The sequence below is a fragment of the Hevea brasiliensis genome, chromosome 4 (genome assembly GCF_030052815.1).
Source record: "Hevea brasiliensis isolate MT/VB/25A 57/8 chromosome 4, ASM3005281v1, whole genome shotgun sequence".
Lineage (NCBI taxonomy): Eukaryota > Viridiplantae > Streptophyta > Magnoliopsida > Malpighiales > Euphorbiaceae > Hevea > Hevea brasiliensis.
The window spans coordinates 61710535-61731487 of record NC_079496.1 but is presented as its reverse complement, the minus strand read 5'-3'; the positions used below and the strand labels follow the sequence as shown (position 1 = coordinate 61731487).

The 20953-nt window shown below is 34.7% G+C and overlaps 2 protein-coding genes across 3 annotated transcripts; one reads left to right on the top strand and one right to left on the bottom strand.

Moving 5' to 3' along the window:
• The first annotated feature begins 456 nt into the window (after positions 1-456).
• On the top strand, positions 457-2211 carry LOC110637678 (uncharacterized). 2 transcript variants are annotated; one of them, XM_021787937.2, is made up of 3 exons: positions 458-679; positions 962-1737; positions 1877-2211. In XM_021787937.2, the coding sequence occupies exon 2, from the start codon at positions 1059-1061 to the stop codon at positions 1710-1712; it is 654 nt and encodes a 217-aa protein (XP_021643629.2). In that variant the 5' UTR covers positions 458-679; positions 962-1058; the 3' UTR covers positions 1713-1737; positions 1877-2211. The 2 variants fall into 2 exon arrangements, with proteins under 2 accessions (XP_021643619.2, XP_021643629.2); XM_021787927.2 differs by having other exon boundaries at positions 457-679; positions 962-2211.
• Positions 2212-6160: 3949 nt separating this feature from the next.
• LOC110637687 (choline-phosphate cytidylyltransferase 1) lies at positions 6161-17716 on the bottom strand. Its single transcript, XM_021787949.2, has 8 exons — positions 17487-17716; positions 16853-16966; positions 14913-15008; positions 13975-14017; positions 12963-13118; positions 12793-12873; positions 6625-6735; positions 6161-6506 (listed from the first exon to the last, which is right to left on the bottom strand). The coding sequence occupies exons 1-8, from the start codon at positions 17609-17611 to the stop codon at positions 6330-6332; spliced, it is 903 nt and encodes a 300-aa protein (XP_021643641.2). The 5' UTR covers positions 17612-17716; the 3' UTR covers positions 6161-6329.
• Between the last annotated feature and the right edge of the window lie 3237 nt (positions 17717-20953).

The following is a 20953-nucleotide window of genomic DNA, read 5'->3' as shown; positions in this document are numbered from 1 at the left end:
TGAATCTAAATAGAATTAAGAATTTTAAATTTATATAAACTCTAAATATAAAAATCTTAAATTTATAAAAATTTAAAATTAATTTAAATAATAAAAATATAATTATATTTAATTTTAAGAGTAAAGTTAATTTTAACGAAATTAATGTTCTCTCTCTTTATATATTTATCTATAATATAAATATTTTTATTTTATATATTAATTATAATTTTTAAAATAAAAATTTTAAAATTTAAGTATTTTTAATATTTTCATATAAAATTTAAAAATATTATTAAGAATAAATATTAAAATATCATTGTAAAACTAAAATTTAGTCGATTAAACTTATATAATTTTATTAATAAGTCTAATATTTAACTAATATATATTTAGTTAATTCTGTAATGATTTGCTGGGTTATTCCGGTTCTTGAGTCGGCTCCACACCGAGTTTAATAATATTTGACCTTTGGCCTCGTACTCAAATTCTCATTTGTTTCAGCTTAATTTTTCTTTATTACTAAAATACGGCACCGTTTTCTTCCTTCCTAACCCTCTGTACGCCCTTTCGTTTTCCCTGCTAGCTCTTTTCTCCGACTTCCGCCGTTGTGCTCCTGCCCTTGCTGGCGACCGAACCACCGCACAGACCTACTTCAACCTTCCTCAACACTCTCCAGTCTCCACCGACCACTACGAAGGTTGTTTCTGAAGATTTCCTTATCCTCTCTTTGTTTCTCTTCTGTATTATACTGTATCATGATCATATAAGAGCAATATCTGACTCGCCACTACTTCTTAACTTCTGATTTCCTTAGTTTTCTGAACTCTCGGATTATGTGTTTATACACAAATAACGCATAGCAAGTTTTGAATCTGTAAATTATGATTCTAATCTTACTGCAAATCTTTCTTTTTGCTTGTCTATTTACTGTTTTTTTGTTCATTTATGTTTTTGTAATGAATTTTTATTGGGATTTCAGGTCATATACTTTCCTTAAATGATAGCTTCGAGAATGGGTTCCATATAGATTGGGTTTTTGATTAAAGGAAAATAGACTGCGGTAGTAAATTTTGCAAATGAACTTGATTTTAAGATTAAGGCATCATATACCAAATGGGTTTTCTACAAAACCCTTCTTTCGGCCACTGGTCCTATTGAATTTCACGAATATGAATGGGGTGTCGTCTCGTGGATATGCCCAACCTGCAAGGGAAACTCAGGAAGAGGAAGAAGAGGTTGAAATTGATCAGAGGAGGCTTCCAGCTGATTATGATCCTGCTACTTTTGATCCCACAGAGCATCGCAGTCCTCCAACAGAGCGTGTTTTTAGGCTTGTTAATGAAATTGCAGGGCTCACGCTGGTGGAGGTTGCTGAGCTAAGTTCCATTATAATGAGAAAGAAGGGAATGACAGAGTTACCAGTTGTGGGGGTTGTGAAGGCTGGTGCTGCTGGATTGGCTGGAATGGCAATGAAGGCTCCAACTGCAGCTGCCAAGGAAGAAAAGAAGCCAGAGAAGACTGTTTTCGAATTGAAATTGGAGTCATATGAAGCAGCTTCAAAGATTAAGATAATCAAGGAGGTTAGGAGTTTTACTGATTTGGGTCTTAAGGAAGCCAAGGATTTGGTAGAGAAGACGCCATCAGTGCTGAAAACAGGAGTATCAAAGGAAGAAGGTGAGCAAATAATTGAGAAGATGAAAGCTGTTGGGGCCAAAGTTGTGATGGAATGAGACAAAGCCATTTGACCCATATTTGGTAATCTGTGGGAATATTATAAAATCTTGTTATTTGTTTACTTTAGACACTTCAACTTTCAATATTTATCAAGTTTCAGTTCAAAAATAGCAGTATGAAAGGACTTTTGGCTATTACTATCTTCCGTGTTTGTCTTTAGGTCTATGAAGTTGCTCTCTTAAAAAAGAAAGAAAAAGCCTGATAGACATGCTGCTCAATTGCTGTATGGATGAAAATCTTCTCAATATATGGTGTCTCTGGTTCTTTCATATCATTTTCTTCCTTTTTTTCAAGTGATGTCAAGAAAGACAGCTAAATTAGTGCAGAATGTTGCATATTGTTTTTACTATGGTTTTATGTTAGGAATCTTTGGCATTGAGATTTATGTGATAAAAGGGAATAGTTTCTTGCCACATTTTTTCTTTCTTCATATGCCTGTGTCTGTGCCTTGTAATTTTTTCTGTTGATAATTATCTGTTGTCTTCAATTTTTTCATTTTTCTTAAAGTATCTTGCACATTTTCGTTGAAAGATGTAGGAAATATGCATAAGTAATAATCTTGAACTTTCTGTTGATAAATTGTCTTGGTGACAGTGTGCATGAGTAAGAGAATGGCAGTTTCAATTTTAAAGTTTGATAATGTACTTGAAAAATATGTTTGACTGGTCATTTCAACATAAGACCCTTATTATACTGATTAGCAAAATGAATAGGAGATGATTTTGGGGTGTATTGGGCTACTTGGTTGAATCAAATGCCAGATCTCTAAGTAAATGCTCAAAACTAGAGTCAGAATGTAGGAGATAGAATGTGGGAGGAGATGCGAGAAATATTGTGTAATTGTTTTTCCTCCTGATTACTTGTTAACTAACTTTTAAAAGCGGTTGCAGAGCAAGAGTTAAGTTGATCTGATGATGGAAGATTGCATTTGAACTATTGCCTTCTCATCTACAAAATAATTGCCAACTGTTTTTCCTTTTAAACGTGTGGATGAATGGAATATTGCTATTACATTTGGGGTTGTAAAATGTTTTTGGGTTGATGTGGATTTTAGGTTAGTAATTACTGGCTTTCCCTTGCACACTAATGGGGTAGTTGTGCCATATTATGCAAGTTTACATCCCTAGGCATATGTAGCAGACATTTAGATTATTCGCATCTCTATACGGTTTATATCTATTGGCATCATGATATATTTTTGCGCTTGAAATACCCCTAAGTCTCATGGAAATTCAATGAAAATAGTTGCCTAAAAAGCTTGGAATTACTTGCTAGTGGTTTGGTGTGGATGTATGTTGTGATGTCTGTGGAAGAAATTAATTCCTTGCAATTAGTTTAGACCGGTAAAATTTCTATGATAGAATTCATTTACAAATGAGTTTCTTTATTTTGTATATTTTATATTAAATATGTAATTCATTTTAAATGAAATGAATTGTGTTTAGAATAAATAAATTAAAATAAAATGATATATAATAAAAAGATAGTTTTGTCACTTAAAATATATATGATTTTAAGTTTAAAATTTATTTATAAAATTTATTTTGATGAAGTTTGATTTAATTATAATAAATTCTATAAAATTAATGATTAAGAATTTCAAATAAATTTTTATTTAAATAAAACACTAAAATTTTATATTTATAAATGAATTTTATAAAATTTTATATAATTCATTTATATGAAACAGTGCCTTAATGTTCACACTCTTTGTCAATGACTAGCGAAATTTACTTGGTGTTACAACATCACATATGCTGATTGTTATTGCGAGTGGTTGGGAAAAAAAAAATAGGAAGGAAATTTCACTGAGAATTTGACATTGGATTTACCATTTGTGATTCTGATGGTTCATGTATTTTCAACAGTCCTTTCGTGATTCCATATTTTGAGGAGCTATTTTTTCAAAATGAACAGTTTAGACGAGTTTAGTCAATGACTGCCATTCTTTTAGATTCATTCTCAGGTCTCATACTAATTAATTTGTTAAATTTTAATTAACTGTGTACGCCTTTTAGCCCTTTTCCCTAATCCACCTCTCTCTGTCCATCTTCTACAATGATGGATCTTCTCCCTTGTCCATGCCAGCCCATTATCAATTGCGTTTACTGTGTTAATCATTCGTCTTAACCGTCTTTGAGAAATTTTCCCTTGGCTAGCAGCCCAGATGAACTTGGATTCCTCAAAGTTTTGTTCTTCCTATTCACTCATTTTATCATTGTTTTCAACAAACATCAAATCACTCTTTCAGTAACTCAGCACGCAATTTTGAAGTTGGCGTTTATCATTCTCATGGGTCAAGACTAGAGCTAACTCGATTTTTCTTCTCAGTTGATAAAATTTATTGCTTTGCTATTTAAATTCAAACAATTTTTAAGTTTTTGCGATTTTAATTCCTTTATTGTGCATTTACTACTTGGGTTGAAACTTTTTGTTATAAAGAAAACAATCTCTTCTAGTTCTGTTGGCTTTATGAGGGTGGGATAAATAGAAGGCAATGTAGATTCAATCTATTGTTTATCCAGATAATTCAATTCGGGATTCTGCAATAGTTACAAATTCCACTCAAGCTTGAGCTATAGGATTCTTCAACATTAGTCACCTTTCATTGTCTAAGTATGAATCAAAATGATTCAACATGGGAGAATAACCTTTGCATATCCTCCTCACTTGGCCTATCAATTTGTTTGACCACTTGGAGGGCCGTTAGATGAATACATAGAGAAGGTAGATATTGAAGAATAACTGCATCAGGAAGAAAAATACTACGCACCAGAGCTCATTTTGAGGTGGGATCTTTCTTACCACGAACTTGACATAGATGAATATGATAATGTGTATATGGATGACCTATGCATTTGGAGTGGTCTGATTATTGCGGGACCTCCGCAGCAAATGGTTAAAGAGAGCTCCGCAACAAATGGTTAAAGCTGCTAACAAGCATAGAAGGAAGATGGAATAGTGATTCTGTTTTTCCGAAGCTTAGACCACATTGTCAGTCTTCCCTCAGGCAGGCCATTAATCAAAAGTTGACCGCAAGATTTTTTGGACCGTTTAAACAGTGACGGAGGCAACATTTAGATTTAGGGGGGGTAACAATAGACACAATGTCTTGTATTTAAATTTAGCAGTTTTGTGATAGACATAACATTTAAATTTAGGTATCTTTTAATATACTTGTTTGTAATTTGAGTCTTTTTAAAATTTATTTTTTATTATTGAAAAAGAAATTTTAAAAATGACCTTTCAAGTTTTTAGAACATGGTTTTTTAATTGAATTAATAAAAAATACTAACCTTTTAAATTTTTGCTAAATATTTTTTTTCAAGAAGTCAAACATGAGAGCATATTAAAGACATATTTATATTCTGCCTATTTTTAGTTAAAAATTAAAATTTTAGGGAAATGCTGGCCCTGTTAGCTCTCAAGTCTGTTATTGCCTTTAAAATTATTCAAAATAGTTTGTGTTGCTACAATTGCAACTTCCAAAGAGAATTAAGATTCATAATGTTCTTCATATTTTTCAATTGAAGAAAATGATTGGGAATTATCCTATGGTTGGGGACCAAAAGGTTTAGAAGTGGAGGAAGAGATGGAGCACGAAGATATTTTGCAGACAAAAATGACAGTGGATCAGGTCAGAAATTCTTGCAAATTTAATTCGATGGAAAGGGAAACCCGAAGAAGAATCTATTTGGATGATGAAAAAAGAAAAGCAAAGGAAATTGAAAGCATGAAATTTCAGAAGTCGGGATGAAAATTATGGTAGAAATGCCTCATGGCACCTGAAGATGCTAACGGAATGAGAGGATGAAAGCATAAATTGGAGCTACTACCGGGAGAGGAGGCAGCTTTGGAATTATCTGAATTGCAGCAGCAACTGGGGCTAGCATTTGACTAGGCTGGGAGAATTCATGTCCTGGTTATCTTGTTTAAATTTTCTTTATTTTATTTTGTTTTGTTAGTTTGCCTATTGCTGAAAGACAGATTTTATGAACTTATTTGACATTTAGGCTACTTGTTTCATTCTTATTTTCTAGAGTTTAAAATATTCAAAAAAATAAATTAACGAAAAATATTTTTCTAATCAAGAAAAAAATAACTTCAAAAGAGAAAATTATTTTTTATTTTTTTAACTTTAATAATCTTATTAAAATATAAAACACTTATACATACTTGACATAAACACATACTAATATTTTAACATTACAATCAAATAACGAAAAATATTTTCGAAAAAAATATTTTTTAAAAAATATTTTCCATATAAAAATTATTTTCTACAAAACAAACAAACCTTAAATTGTTTGCATTATATATCTATTCCTATCTCTACCAGATACAGATAAGCAGATGTGGATTGCAGACAATGAAGAAGCCTCACCACCATTATACTCGGTCACTGAGATACTAATCTAATAATGACTGATTGATTTCTCTTGGATGACAAACTAAAGCATACTCTTATTCAGTTTTGAAAAAAAAAATGCAGCCTTGATTCAGTTTTGACAAAAAAACAAAAAGTATTAGTTTTAGTTGTAAATTACACCCATGCATTGCCAATTTGTCACAAAACTAGTGGCACTCAAACTATCAATCACAAAGAAACCTTATTATTTGTCCTCATCGCAGTATTCTTCTTCCTCTTCTTCTTCTTCTTCTTCTTCTTCTTCTTCGGTGCTGTAATCATAGTAATACTCATCGTCATCCTCATCATCTTTGTCGCATATTAAACCTGTCAACTGTGGCTTCCTTAGTTGCTCCTGAATTCTATCTCTAATGGCTGTTCCCTGACAGCAACCATAGCCATCAGCATATAGATAATGGAAACAATCTTTTGTGTATCAGCCTTCAAAACTAAACCAACCGTTTTTGCTGAAGCACAGAGAAGAGAAAGAGATATCTAACCATTTTATGGCAACCTTCTTCAAACATCTCAAGAAATCCAGCAACCAGTCGATCAGCATTCTCCACCCATTCATTTCGATGCACACGAGCGGTTTTTGCTACTGTTTGTATCTGCGGTGTCAAAGCAGTGAGTTTTTTAGTCAAACTACAATGAAACATCCGCCACAGATAAATTGCCATATTTTTTTCCTATTCCATAGGAGATAATGCCATCCCCATCTGAGAGCAGCAATTTACAAGAACGTCATTTTGGCAACAGAAAAAATTGTAAAACCAAAAATGCTACCTCTTTGTTTTAAGTTGACACAACACATTCCCAAGTGATAGTCCAGTATAAAAAATCAAAATACCATATAAAAGTAACCAGCCATTTGATTACATTTGTCAAGTGTCTCCCATCTAAATATTGCAAGGAATTCAAAAGGCTTATAAAGGTGGAGGGTCAGCTAACTAATTGATTTGTTTTAATCTTTTAGCAATAGTTGGTCCAAGCCCAAGTAAGCCCATATCATTCTTCATGGATTTTTGCCTCAGCCTATTCATTCACCTCCACCCGTTCAATTCAAGTTTGTATCATGCAAAGATTTAAGAAGAAAGGGAAGAAAGAAAATGGAAAGAATTACAAAGGGCTACCATCTTTTCTCTCATTACCATATAAAACAAAATATTACATATTTATATATATAAATTTCCTATAATTACTCTGACTTAATTAGGAATATAAATTCTATTTAAATACTCTACTTAAGAACATAAATCCTACCTAAATAGCAATATATATCCTACAGTAAATAGACCTACTAATTAGGAATACAAATCATATATCTATTCAGGAATATAAAACTTATACAAAATAGGAATATATAAAATTGACTTTCGATAACACTTCTTAAAATAGAATCTCATCAATTCCAACACTCACCCTTAATGAGATTCTCATTGAATCTAATAACTCCCTCACAACAACTCCAAATTCATAAATACCTACACAAAGGCACAAAAAAAAAAAAAAAAAACAAAACCCATCCAAGGTGAGGAAACAAAAACACAACGCAACTCACAGGGTTGTACTTCCCTCTCCAAAGGCGATGCCAACAAGGAAAAACAACAAACAAAAGGTGAATCTTTATCCAAGAGCTCACAGGGTTGTGATACAGTAGCTGTCCAAACCCAAACACTCAAAGAAGAATAAAAGGTATAATCAAAATAAGACCTCCGGTAAACAGCAAACACAGAACCCAAAGCATAGGACTTTTCAACTTTCAGGAAATACCCAAGTTGATGCTAAAGGAGAAGACCAGAGTTGGAAAAGGAAAAGTGCTCTCAAGAACTGGAAGCAGCAAATATATTATTGAAATAGACAAGCTGAAACACTTGAAGCTTGAAATTGTTCACAAGAACCAAGGAGTGCTTTCAAAAGCCAGAAATCAATAATTGTATCATTGAAACCCAACAAAAAGGCTAAAACCCAAAAGAGCCAAAACTCCATAACTCAAGAAACACCCAAAGTGCAAAAATACCCAAAAAATCCACAGAAGAATACTTTCAGGGACTGCACGTAACAAAGAGAATGACCTGAAGGACAAACGCTGACTCACGCACCTCCACTAGCCAGCATGTGAGACAGAGCCTGATCTGGAAACAAGGCGCGTGGGAGCTACTCGCCAGCCTTCAAGTGCCCGGACTTCCTGGGAAGGCCAACTGGCCGCCAATAAATCCTCCTAGGTTTGTGGTGAGACAAAAGCATCACTCTAAATTGATGACCTAGGGTAGCAGTAGCTTCTCAAACAGGAAAAGCTTAAAAAAACAGGGGAGAAAAACCAATAAGACCAGACAGAAAACCTACTAGAAACAAATCAGGCTCTGATACCATGTTAAGATTTAAGAATAAAAAGAAGACAAAGAAAGAAAGGGAAGAAAGAAGAGAATAGAAAGAACCACAAAGGGTTCATCTTTTCTTTCATTACTATATAAAATAAAATATTACACATTTATATATACAAATCCCCTAAAATTACTCAGCTTAATTAGAAATATAAACTCTACTATAATTATCTACTTAATTAGGATCCTACCTAAATAGGAATATATATCCTACATTAAATAGCGCTACTAATTAGGAATACAAATCATGATCTATTTAGGAATATAAAACCTATACTAAATAGGAATATATAAAATTGACTTTCCATAACACTACCCCTTAAAATGGAATCTCATCAATTCCAACAGTATATACACACATCTATATAAAGATTTCAATACCGCTATTAATTTGACTATATAATCTAACCTGAATTATCCAATGGCCTTGACAAGTAAACTCAAGTTTAACCAACACATACACTATAACAAGCAACCCACAATAGAAGTTAGCTGCATTTAGAACAAAACACTAATTCTAGACAATGTCATACTATGGAGCATCAGCCTTGCAAAGTGTACAAAGGAAAACTACTTTCAAATATAAGAAATAAATTTCTCAGTTCCAACATGTGACTCATTTGATTAAAAAGAAATGATATATATCAAGTGATGCTACATCAGGTTTTAAATATCAGATTCAGAATCAGTTTCAAAATCGAAAATGGCATGAAGAATCTGATTGAATAAGTCTGAAACAAACTAAATCAACTGTCAATTCTATGAATTTTTTAAAACATTTAGTTCAAAGGATTTTAAATAATGGAATCGGAAATGATTGGAGAATTGGAAACAGTGTAACAGAATCGGCTGATATTTAAAAACATGTGCTTAATATGCCAAAAAGAACTTGGGCCAAGTTTTAATTGTAGCCACTTCTTTGGAAATGCATCATTATTTTCATCTTCATGCATTAATTACAATTGTAGACAAGGTCCAAAATCAGCTTCCAAACAATGATTTGGACATTAAAATAATCCTATATTATCAAATAAGAGTCTTTTCTTTTATCAAATAGTTTGTATTCTCGTTGTGTTTGTCATCCAAGTGCAATTGATTGATATTACATTAAAAATTTATTAATTGATGGCCACATCATCACTTGAAAATGGATTTTAGGTCCTGCCTACAATTGTAATTGATACAAGTGTAGGTGATAATTATGCATCTACAGAAATGCAGCCACAACTATAAATTTAGCCAAAATCAGGTTTTTTGGGTCACTAACCCATAAAGGGAGAGTAAATTCCTGATGGATTGCTGGTGTAAGTTCTATGCTAATGTAAGTACCTAAAATTGAGGGATTAAGGAGAATAACCCGTTGAGGATAAATCCATTATGCCTTAGTTGAAGCATTTTGATTGAAAGAAATTGCAGTCTCTAAATGAGCTGAGCCTGCTCTGGATTACATTAGGTCTTTTTTTTTTTTTTTCTCCCTCTCTTTGAACTCAGAAATTCTTCACATTGGATTTGATTTTTATTTTTATTTTTTTTTCTTTCGCTCCCACTAAAGGAACTAGCTCTTCTTGTTTCTCCACTTATTTTGTACAATTTTCACTCCTCGCTAATTGTAATCTTGCGCTAGTAGTAGTAACAAGAAACCCACCTGATTTTATAAAGTTATTCTCTCTCAAACTAAGATAATAAGATTCTTGTATTAAACAAAGGAATAAAAAAAAAGGGCTAATCACTCTCCATTATTTTAATGCTTTTTGCCAAATAAAGGAAATACTCATTAAAATGGAAGTTTTTCTTTTTTTTTAAATCAATAGAATAAACTGAAGATGCCAGTGTAGAAGAGCCAAGTTGAAACTTATTGATTTTTTCTTTTTTTAAATGAAAAAGGAAAGGAAGTGAACATAATGCAATAAATCATACAAATAGCAGAACTTTTATGAAGGTATGACTAGACTAAATATGTGTAACAGTAGGAGGAAGACTGCCCACAAGACTATGGGCTGAATGTTTGCAAATTGACCAAGAAAAAAGTCATTTTATCTATTGAACTAGCTAGATATGACGCTTTCCATCTGTATTCTCAAACTTCTAATTCATGCTGTTTATAAGGAATAGCTATGCAGGCAAACAATGGATATAAAATCATTCATGTTAATGGAATGGTGCACAATTCCATTCCTCCAAAAGCCTTCTTTTATAAGGAATGGACCCATTTTCTATGCCACCACAACATCAATATTAACAGACCTACAGTGCACTGGAACATCTAAAGAACTCAAATATTCAATAGGACCATCATGGAAATGTGCAAAACCAGAAGAGTGAACTAGTAAATGGTCCACCATCTCTATGCCACCACAATGTCACTCTTACCAGACTTATGGTGCACTAAATCATCTAAAGAACTCAAATATTCAATAGAACCATCATGGAAATGTGCAACACCACAAAAGTGAACTCTTAAAGGGTCCATCTCCAATACATACAATACAATGCACATCAAATGACTTCAAATCTCATACAGGAAAATACGACTCTAGTGCCTAGTGGTGAAGCTGTAAAGAAACAAAGATTCCAGTGCAAACTCCCCCTCAAATGATCTGCACGATCTGCACCCCGGCCACATGAGTACCAGATTTCAACCAAAAAAACTCAAGCATTAGATATAAGGGTAAATTACAAAATGCCCCTCAAATTTGTGGTTACTCTCTATTCTAATTTGAAACAGTTGATTTGCTCCATTATGTTTACAAAATAGACATTCCATCTAAATTAAACCCAAATTACAGTTAGCCAACCCTAAAATTAAAGTCAAAGCTAAAAATAAAAATTAAATCCCCAATCACCCTTAACCCCTCCCCTCTCCCTCTCTCTCACAATCCACAACCCATCTCCCCTACACCCCTGCAAACATCCCCCCCGCCCCACCCCGGCCTGCCCTCCCAGTGCTCTCATGAACCACCATCCAAGCAATTGACTATAACTTCATCATCTGCCAATTTGTGACTCACCAATTTCTCGTTGTACTCGTTTATGATTCTGTCTAAGACCTCCAATTTCATGCATTTTCTTTTATCAGGGCTTCACGTTGGTTTCACGATTCTATCCCTGTTGAAGCGGTCAACCACCCTGCCTCCTTTGTTGTCCCCGCTTCTCTCCTACTGTGCTCCACGTATCCCCTGCTGTTGCCACTGCTCTTCCTTTGCCTAGTCTGGAGTTGACTTTTAGTTTCATTTTCTGGGTTTTTGAATTCCCTTATTTTTGTATTTTTTTTGGGGTTTGGTTATTCCTTTTTCTGGGTTTTACTTTACTGGTGTATATTAGCTTTGTGATTTAATGATTGTTATTTATGATTTGTGATTTTCTTGGTTAAAATTGGTGGGAGATGAGGAAGGTGCTACTTAATTTTGGTTGAAATTCTGGGTTGCAAGAGGTAGGTTTGTGATTTTGGGTGAGAAACAGAGTGCTGTTAGCAAATACTGCTGATGGAATAAAAATTCAGGGATGCAATTGTTTCAAATTGGAAATAGGGGACCAATCTGTGGTTTTTGACAAACCTGAGTGGGCATACTGTAATTTACCCTAAATATAACCCACGGAACTCCCAGGTTTAACAATAAATTAATAAGCAGTCAGAATGCCCTGTCATATGATTTCAGTAATATCTCATATTAGATAAACTTCCACAGCCTTCAGTGGTTCAGCCACTAACTATTAGAGGCTCCAGCTAAAACTAGTATTCACTTAAAAAAGTCAATCAATCCATAAACAACCTACATCGATACTGGTGGCCACAAACTACATCATGACTATAAATAGAGAGAAACTAACTACAGGTGTGAACACAAGAACTGTGAAATTTATTAGGGATTTCCCCTACTCTCTCTTTTCTTTTCTTCTCTCTTTTTTCCTCTTCAGTTCAGGCCCATCAAAAAAGGTACTGCATCAAACTAAGTTACCATTCACAGATACAATAAAGGATTCAAGGTCACAGTCCGTGGAGCTGCCAAAAATTTTTGAACGGTTGTTAGTTACCATGTTAACTACAACTAAAAGTCTCAACAGAGGCAAAAGTGCCAAACAAAAGCAAAATTCTCCTTATTCTTAACAGAACTACACATTTCCTAAAAGCACACAGGGAAAAGAAAAATGCATAATGTTCTCATGATATGCACAGTAGTTTCAAATTTTAAGGCTGTACCTAACCATCCTATCACAAATCCACAAAAGCTTTCATGCCATAAATTTTGTAAGTTACGAATTAATTAAAAATGAAAATTTACATACCTTTTCCCCCACTTTCTCTTGCTGCTTTTTCACTCTCTCACCCAACTTTTTAAGTCCCATGTGCGCTCTGAGCCGCTTTTCCTAGTAGAAAGAGATAAAATGAAAGAGATCATCTCTTGCAGGAATAAAATGATCACAACTTCATAAAAGAACAGCAGATGAAAACATGCCTTCACATAGCTAACGCCCAAATCCTTTCTTGTATACCCACGTGCCAGATTACGCATTACATACTCGTTGTAATCTTTGACAATCCTCATTATGATATCTGATGTTGAGATCCCATCAGTTCGTTTTGTTTCCTTAAATTTTCCAATAGACTTCACCTGTACAAGAGATTATTATTAGAACAGATTGCACGTTAGATAACCCTCACACAACGTTCACAAAGCAGAGAGCCTTATACATCCTCCACGCTTCTTCATGGAAAAACTGTGGGGTATTTAAAAATCAGTCATATATGAAAATTCATTACAATTGTGGCAAGTTGCTGGATAGCTGTGATAACAAGAAAATGGGATAATTGTTATTGCGAACATTGTTTTAGAACCATATAAAGATCAGATGAGATGATAAAAAAAAACATAAAAAAAAAAAACACACACACACACACACACACAAACAAACAAACAAGAGATCAAGATAAGCAACTGATTTACTAGGAAGGATAGCCCTTGAGGGGAGTATAATGGAAAGCCCTCATTCCCATTGACAATCCAATAAATGTTAATTATACCAAAATAAACTAAAATAAAAGTGAAGGTATCATCAAGGCAAAGCATGCCAGACTGTTGGCTCCACTTCGTGTCTTTCCAATGGCATGCTGTTAGTTGCACCCCACTAATATCAGCATAATTAAATTTGTTAGTTGCACCCCACATCTATGAGAAGCTGCATGTATCAACAATGATTTGGTAAGATCAACTTACCAGTATTTGACTATTTGGTTACCTATATCATGGATTAACAACTACAAAACGATCAAAAGATTCTTTCAAAAAAAAAAGGGATTAAAAGATAGAGCTGTAAAGTAAACAAGTGATGGGTTGAGGAAGGCAAAACCTTACTTCCATCCCCACTTATGATAATATCTTATCAACCCAATATGGATCATATACCAAAACTATACCAAAACATATTAAACTTATTATGAAATGCAAAACCAGGCCATCATCAACTTACAAATTCATAGACATCCTTTCCTGCCCCACTTGTATCAGCATAACTACAATTTTAGGCCAAATAGAAAAAAAAATTAACATATTAAGAAACATAGGGAACTTAAATGAAAATTAGAAAAAAAAAAATCCACAGTAAGATAATTCAGGAGTCTTTTCTACAATTTTGGAGCAACCAGAAAACAATTACCAAATTACTTAGCAGAGGAAACTTAAATGAAGGAAAAGAATTCCATAGGAAGAACAATCAATAGGCACAAACCACAGGTTGGCAAGATTTGCTATTGCCTACTCATGAATCCATATATCATGTTAGATGCCTCAAGAAAGAATTGCCCAAATAACATGTAATAAAAAAATGCAAATAAGCATAAACATGATAAAAATAAATAAACAAAATAAGAAAGAACATGGAGAACTTAAATGAACATAAAAATCAAAAGAACATGGAGAACTTAAATTAGCATAAAAATCTAAGTAAATTAATGGATGTTCATGCTGACTTTCAACGAATATATAGCAACTTTGATGTTACTGGATGCATTCCCAAAATAACGACAGAAAAACCGAAAATAAAATCACTAAAATACATTAAAAAAAAAGGCCTCAACCATAACAAGAGATGCTCAGTGCACATGGCTTCTCGACAAAAGGGCTAGGATAGTTTTAGAAGTCATTATACAAAACAAAATTTTGAGCATGTGTTATTCAAATAGAAGTTTATATAGATATTTTGGAAGCCAAAAAGACAATAGAAGGATAATTTCCATTTGCATGAAGTTTCCATAAATTACTCAAAGTCAATTATCTATCCATCAGCAATTGTTTTCTTCACCAATGAAAGAATTTTTGAGCTCGTGTAAAGAACCATGAAATTTGCCTGCATGTTAATAAATCTTGGAATGACAATTAAAAGAAACTGTTTGGACTGATTAACCATACGGAAGAGAGTCATGGGCCACATAGTCAATCTGATGTTTGTCAAGGAACTCTTGTGTAAGCACCCATGGTGCATCAGGGATCACTTCATCGACCCACCTGCAAAAAAAATACACAGTCAGGCATTACCTCATGAACTCTAGTCCCAAGAGATGACTAAGCATACTCCATATTTTGTTCTTAAAATTGCAAGATAAATTCAACCAATAGCCGTTATACACCCTCAAAGAAGATCCCTGGATGTAGCCAGTTTGAAAAATTAAAAGCTTGAGAATAGAATATTCAACCAGAAAACAAAGTAACTTTTCTTCTTCATTGTGGATCAAAGCCCTTCCCATTGACATATTCAATGGGAATAGCAAAAACCAAACAAACAATTATGTTCATTTATAGTTTTTACCATGTTGGCATTCTATACAGATCTTGTAGAAAACCATTTTGCGCTAGCCGTGCAGGGCAGTTTGAAGTTCAACGCAGGTAAAGTGCATGGTCTAAATCATAAAATAGATAATCCAAAATCTTTCAAAACATTCTCCGAAGGATATTAAATGATTAAGTTAGTTATGATTATTTATGGGTAATGGCCAGAAAGAAAGCTTTATTTTCCACAGTTTCTTTTAATTTAGGTGTCAATGAAACTTAAATTAATTCCAGATTCACCAGAAATATGTTACCCAATGATTTGTAGATATTTATTTGAATCCAAACATATAATTGGAATTTTACAGGAGGTACAAGTTACTCCAAAAAATAGATATTGTTCCAAGTTAAACTATACAAAGTATATACTCTTCATAGTTATTAAAGGCGCGCCTGAGGCACGCCTGAGGCTCAAGGCTCACCAGGCTCAAACCCTAGCGCCTTATGTGCCTAGGTGTGCGCCTTTGTTCCAGGCACAAGGTTCTGGAAAGGCATGCCTTCTTTATTTCCATTTTTAACAAGCACTTTCATTGGCAAAATGGATTACCACTTAAACTCAAACCAACAAATCTAATTCAAGATATATGCTAAAGAAAAAAAAAAAAGAAAAGCATCACATTTATTTGACTTTTATGGATTTTTAAAATTTTTCACTTTTGCGCCTCACCTCGCTCAGGAGCGCGCCTACGCATTGTGCCTTGCGCTTAGGCTCCAAGACTCCTTGGCGCCTTAGTGCGCCTTGAGCCTTTAATAACTATGATACTCTTGCAATATCCTGCATGATGCGCTGTAACTCTATTTGTAAATTGAGCTAGAATGATGCTACCCTGACCATATGGGCAGCGATGCCCATGACACCTAAAACAAGATGCTTAAGTAATTCAAATTGTTTATCTTCTTTGACCCTTTAGGCCAAAATCAATACTACCGGACCCAGAATCCCAAATCTCAAAATCCAGAAGAAATGTGTTCCGCAATTATAATTGTTCATCCCCACATTAACAACTGAAACCTGATTTCTTTGTCATTTATATGGAACTATAAATTTATGCCTCCATCAAGATGTTACAAATCTGAGACAGCATGATCTTTTTATCCTTTAACCATTAATTCCCACTAATAACCCTAAAAGTGAATCCATCTATTCCTTCTATAGAAAAATCATCTAACTTAGGCTCCATTTATTTCACAAAAAATAGCTTACATATGAAAAACATTTTTCAAAAAGAATGTTTTCCATGAAATTATTTTTTATCGCCTGGTTGTAATGTTAAACTAATGATATGTATTTATGTTACACATACGAAAGTGTTTTCACATTTTAATAAGATTGTAAACGCGCAGAAAGCCACTTCCACTTTTGAAAAGAAGTCCTGTTCCTTAAAAATGGCTTTTAATAGGTATTTTCCATTGAATATTTTTCTATAAAAATATTTTCTGTGAAACAAACTGGGAAAAATGATATTTTATTTAGGATCCATTACAGAGCACAATCACTAAAAATATAAATAAATAAATAAAACCTGCAATGGCGAAGAGACTCGTATCGCTCCTTGTCAGTCATGACAGTTTTACCCTTATACTTGTGAGTGATTTCATCATTGCAGCACCCAACTAACAGGTAAGTGTTGGGAAACCTATAACAAATTTAAAAAAAAAAAAAAAAGAAAAAGAAGATATAAACATGATAGAATTGACTCATATTATGAGCAAAATCAGCAAGCCAAGAACCCACAAGCAACAAATGTTGATTAAGCCCAGTTTGCAAATGCTGAAATTTCTTTCACCATTGCTTATTCAGGCTCTATGGTAATTAAGTTGCAATACCACATTGCAGATGAACCAAAAAATAAAAACTTTACGATTTATATAGAGAATTATTAAATAAATTGTTACCACAGAGAATTGTTAAAAAATTGGGATGAACAAGAAGAGCCACCAAGAAGAATAAAAATTCACTACATGATCCACAAGAATAAAAAGATAAAGCAAGTAAAAATTCAGATCTACACACAAAAATTAGTCATAATCATGTTCAGAAATTGTAGGCTAGGTGGTTTGCGGTTGAGGGTACAAATTAACCAGCCAAATCCATCAATCAAATTAGAAGAGTAATGAAAGAGAAGTAAAAAAACCATAGAAGGAGAAGGAGATTACAGCTTCTTGGCTTGCTCGAGAGACCGGGCGTGACCAAAGTGGAAGAGATCGTAGATGCCATCAGCATATACTCGAACTGGTCTGTTTTCTGGTGGCTCTGCACTCTTTGCCTTCTCTTCCTCCATGTGAATTCTGGAATACCTTTCTTCTTGCGCCGATATTGCGTTGCTTTGAACAACACAAAGACTGCCACGCTCTCTCTCTCTCTCTCGCTCTCTCTCTAAACAATATTAATTATTATTATTTTGTGTCTATGCGGTCCACAGTAATGGCCAAACCCGATCCAATTGATCCCGTCTCTAAAACCGGGCTGAGAAAGAGAATTATCTCCTGTCTTATGGGTGAGTATCAATTGATTCCGTTGCGGTTCAATCTAAAAGATTAAAACAAATAAATTTATAGTAAATTAAATCAAAATAAATTAAATTAGAAGGAAAATCAAATCTAATCAAATTAAGCTAAATTAATTTGGTTCATTTTATCGATTTAAAATTCATATTGAATGTCACGACCCAACCTATGGGTCGGACCGGCACTAGGACCTGGGCCAGCCTAAAGCCCCCGAGGCCCGTAGTAAGCCTAACTATTCACTAACCCAACTCTAAGGCCTATTTGGGCCCAATATCAAGAAATCAACCGGACAGAGTCCGGCCATAAAATGGACCTATCAACGAGGAGTTTTTGACTCACCCGACCTGTAAATACTCAATTGGGGAGCTCAGCTCACCCTCCACATACTCATATCATCATAAAAACATATGGGAGCTCAGCTCCCTCATTCAGTCCATCAAACATACATATCATTATATGTTTACAGGTCCAACATGATAATAATATTACAGACCAAAATCAAATAAATACTTCTAACACATGCGTAAATTTTAGGAGTTAATAAAATTACACAAACGTTGATAAACCACCTGCGAGGGAAGAAAGCAGGTTAACCTCAAAAATATCCTCTTGTGGCCTGGAAAAATATTGAACAGGAGTGAGCGTTCGACTCAGAGAGTAAAATATCAATTTTAACCATAATCTCTATAACTATTTAAAACTAATGCACCCTGTAGAGTGAAATGCAACATCAACAACATTTTCACATCATAACATTAAAAAGGTAATTTGGAGCACTCACACACCCAGTAACATCAATCATATATATATGGGAGCTGATCCCCTATACAGCTCTCTTAATTCCAACTGTGCCAGTGAAGAACTCAGCTCGGACTTCCACTTAATAACCAAATCGGGGTCCCAGCGAAGAACTCAAGCCGTGTCTACCCCGAAGGACCGGGTCCCAGCGAAGATCTCAAGTCGTGTCTACCCGTCCTATCCATAGTCCACACCACATCACACGCACGCCAACGCACGCACACTGCTCCAAATTACCACAATAACATACATGGCACTTTCACAGTTATGAATGCAACATAAATCGTGCCTAAAGTTTATCTACATAGATATATGCATATAAGTGATGCATGGGCATGCTTATACATATAATAATAGTGAAATTACAATTAAAATTAATATTTTACTCATAGACTTGACAACGGTCACTCGTATGGGCGAGGAGGAAGAAGGTCATCGGCTCACCTGACAATTACATTACAATTATTTAATACAAATGACTCAATACAATCAAGAAAAGACCAAATACGTCCTAAGTCGTGCCGAAAATCCGGCAGAGTCTCCCCTATACCTAAGACCTACCCAACCTGCAAAATGACTCAAAACACACTTCTATATTCACAATCCATATATCCACAACTCAATCACATCACACAGCCCCTCATGGGCCCATCAAATCAGTCATCCATCATAATACGTAAAATTTCAATTTAGTCCTTATAATTGATCATTTTTGCAAAAACTGCCCAAATAAGCTATAAAAATTCTAAAACTTTGCCCCGCGGTCCTTAGCAATATTACTAGGCTATTGCAAAAAGAATCATAATTTTCTGAGCTACCACGAATATTTTATGGATTTTTAATCCTATTTAAGCACTAGAAAATTACGAAAAACAAGGTTCGGGTTTACCTTTGCCGATTCCGACTTCGGGAACGCGCTCGGGATGTTTGACAATGGGGGGTAGCCAAAACCTTGGTCCAATTCGGAGACTTTTCCAGTAACGGGTTTGTCTGGCCGGAGATTTGCAGACCCAGTCAACTGTCGACTTTCTGCGAATTGAGGATACCTACACGAAGCCCACAACACGGGGGTTAGTACATAAATTTTTCAGAATTTTCTAAGTCATTTAATGCTCAGAAAAATACTGCGAAGTTTCGTAGGACCCACCGAAAAACGGTGTCGAAAAAATTCGAAATTTATGTCGCCGCGAAGCTCTCGACTAGTGGAGCGCTCTGGTACTCTCGATTTTCTCGTGGGATTCACGGTTTGTGAGAAATCTAGCCCGAAAGTCAAAATGGGCTAAAATTTCCCGGGCAAAAATTGGACAAACCGCTCGATGGATTTCGGTGTTCTTGGTGTCTATGGAAAGCTCTCGCCGAGTAGATGATTTTAGACACAATACCCGGTCCAATTGGTGGCTGGATCGGCCGGATTTTGGCTGGGAAGTCAGCGTCGCGCAGTGCTGCGTCCTTTCGAGGCCGTTTCGGGTTCCAGGCCGGCCGTGGGGGAGGACCGAGGTGGGGCGCCGGCGAGGTGGGAAGGCGGGAGGCGGCGGCAAGGGAGGAGGAGGAGAGAGAGAAAGAGAGAGAAGGGAGAGGGGTCGACGCGGGAGGAAGAAGGAAGAAAAAGAAAGGGCTGGTCCGATTAGACCCGATTCGATCGATGCAGTTCGATTCGGCATCCGGTCGAGATACAAAATTTTGAATTTTTACTCTGCCTTGGGACCGAAAACGAGGTCCAAAAATTTCGAAAAAAATTCCAGAAAACTCAGAAAAATACGTAGACTCCAAATATATTTTTAGTTTTGCCACGTGATCTTTAAATAAATTTTTAAAAATCATCAAAGTTTATATTTTTGAAAAATCGAACCCGATTTTTAAAATCCGAAAAATCTCAAAAAAATTCCTTAAATTTAAATAAAATTAAAATATAAAAAATGCTCATAAAATAATAAAATTTAAAATTTTGGGGTGTTACATTGAACTTATTTATTGAGTTTTTATTTATTTATTTCAGCTCTAATTCTAATTATATTTCTTACTTTTAAGTATAAAAAAGAAAAGGGGGGGGGGGGGGGAGGGGGGGGGGAGAAATCAAGAACCTCTTTAGCCATTTTTCCACAATTCATGTATTTGACCATGATGATTCCAATGGTAATGGCTTTCTCATGTTTTTGACTTCCATTTCTAACCATTAGTGCCCATTTTAATCGTCATTTTCAAAAAGAAAAGGAAAGAGAAAATCATAGTGTTTTTATCAAATCACAATCAACTGATAAATCATTTTAGATGATAACATCGAGGAATTGTTACCCTTGTCCCTCAAGTTTCATTTTGGC

Bases quoted from the DNA above. Each gene is read 5' to 3' on its own strand.
- LOC110637687 (XM_021787949.2), bottom strand. From the start codon at position 17,611: ATGGAGGAAGAGAAGGCAAAGAGTGCAGAGCCACCAGAAAACAGACCA. The intron at 16,967-17,486 runs GTAATCTCCTTC...AATTTGTTATAG, and splicing joins CTCGAGCAAGCCAAGAAGCT to GTTTCCCAACACTTACCTGT. The intron at 15,009-16,852 runs GTTTTATTTATT...TTTTTTTTGCAG, and splicing joins GAGTCTCTTCGCCATTGCAG to GTGGGTCGATGAAGTGATCC.
- LOC110637678 (XM_021787927.2), top strand. From the start codon at position 1,059: ATGAACTTGATTTTAAGATTAAGGCATCATATACCAAATGGGTTTTCT.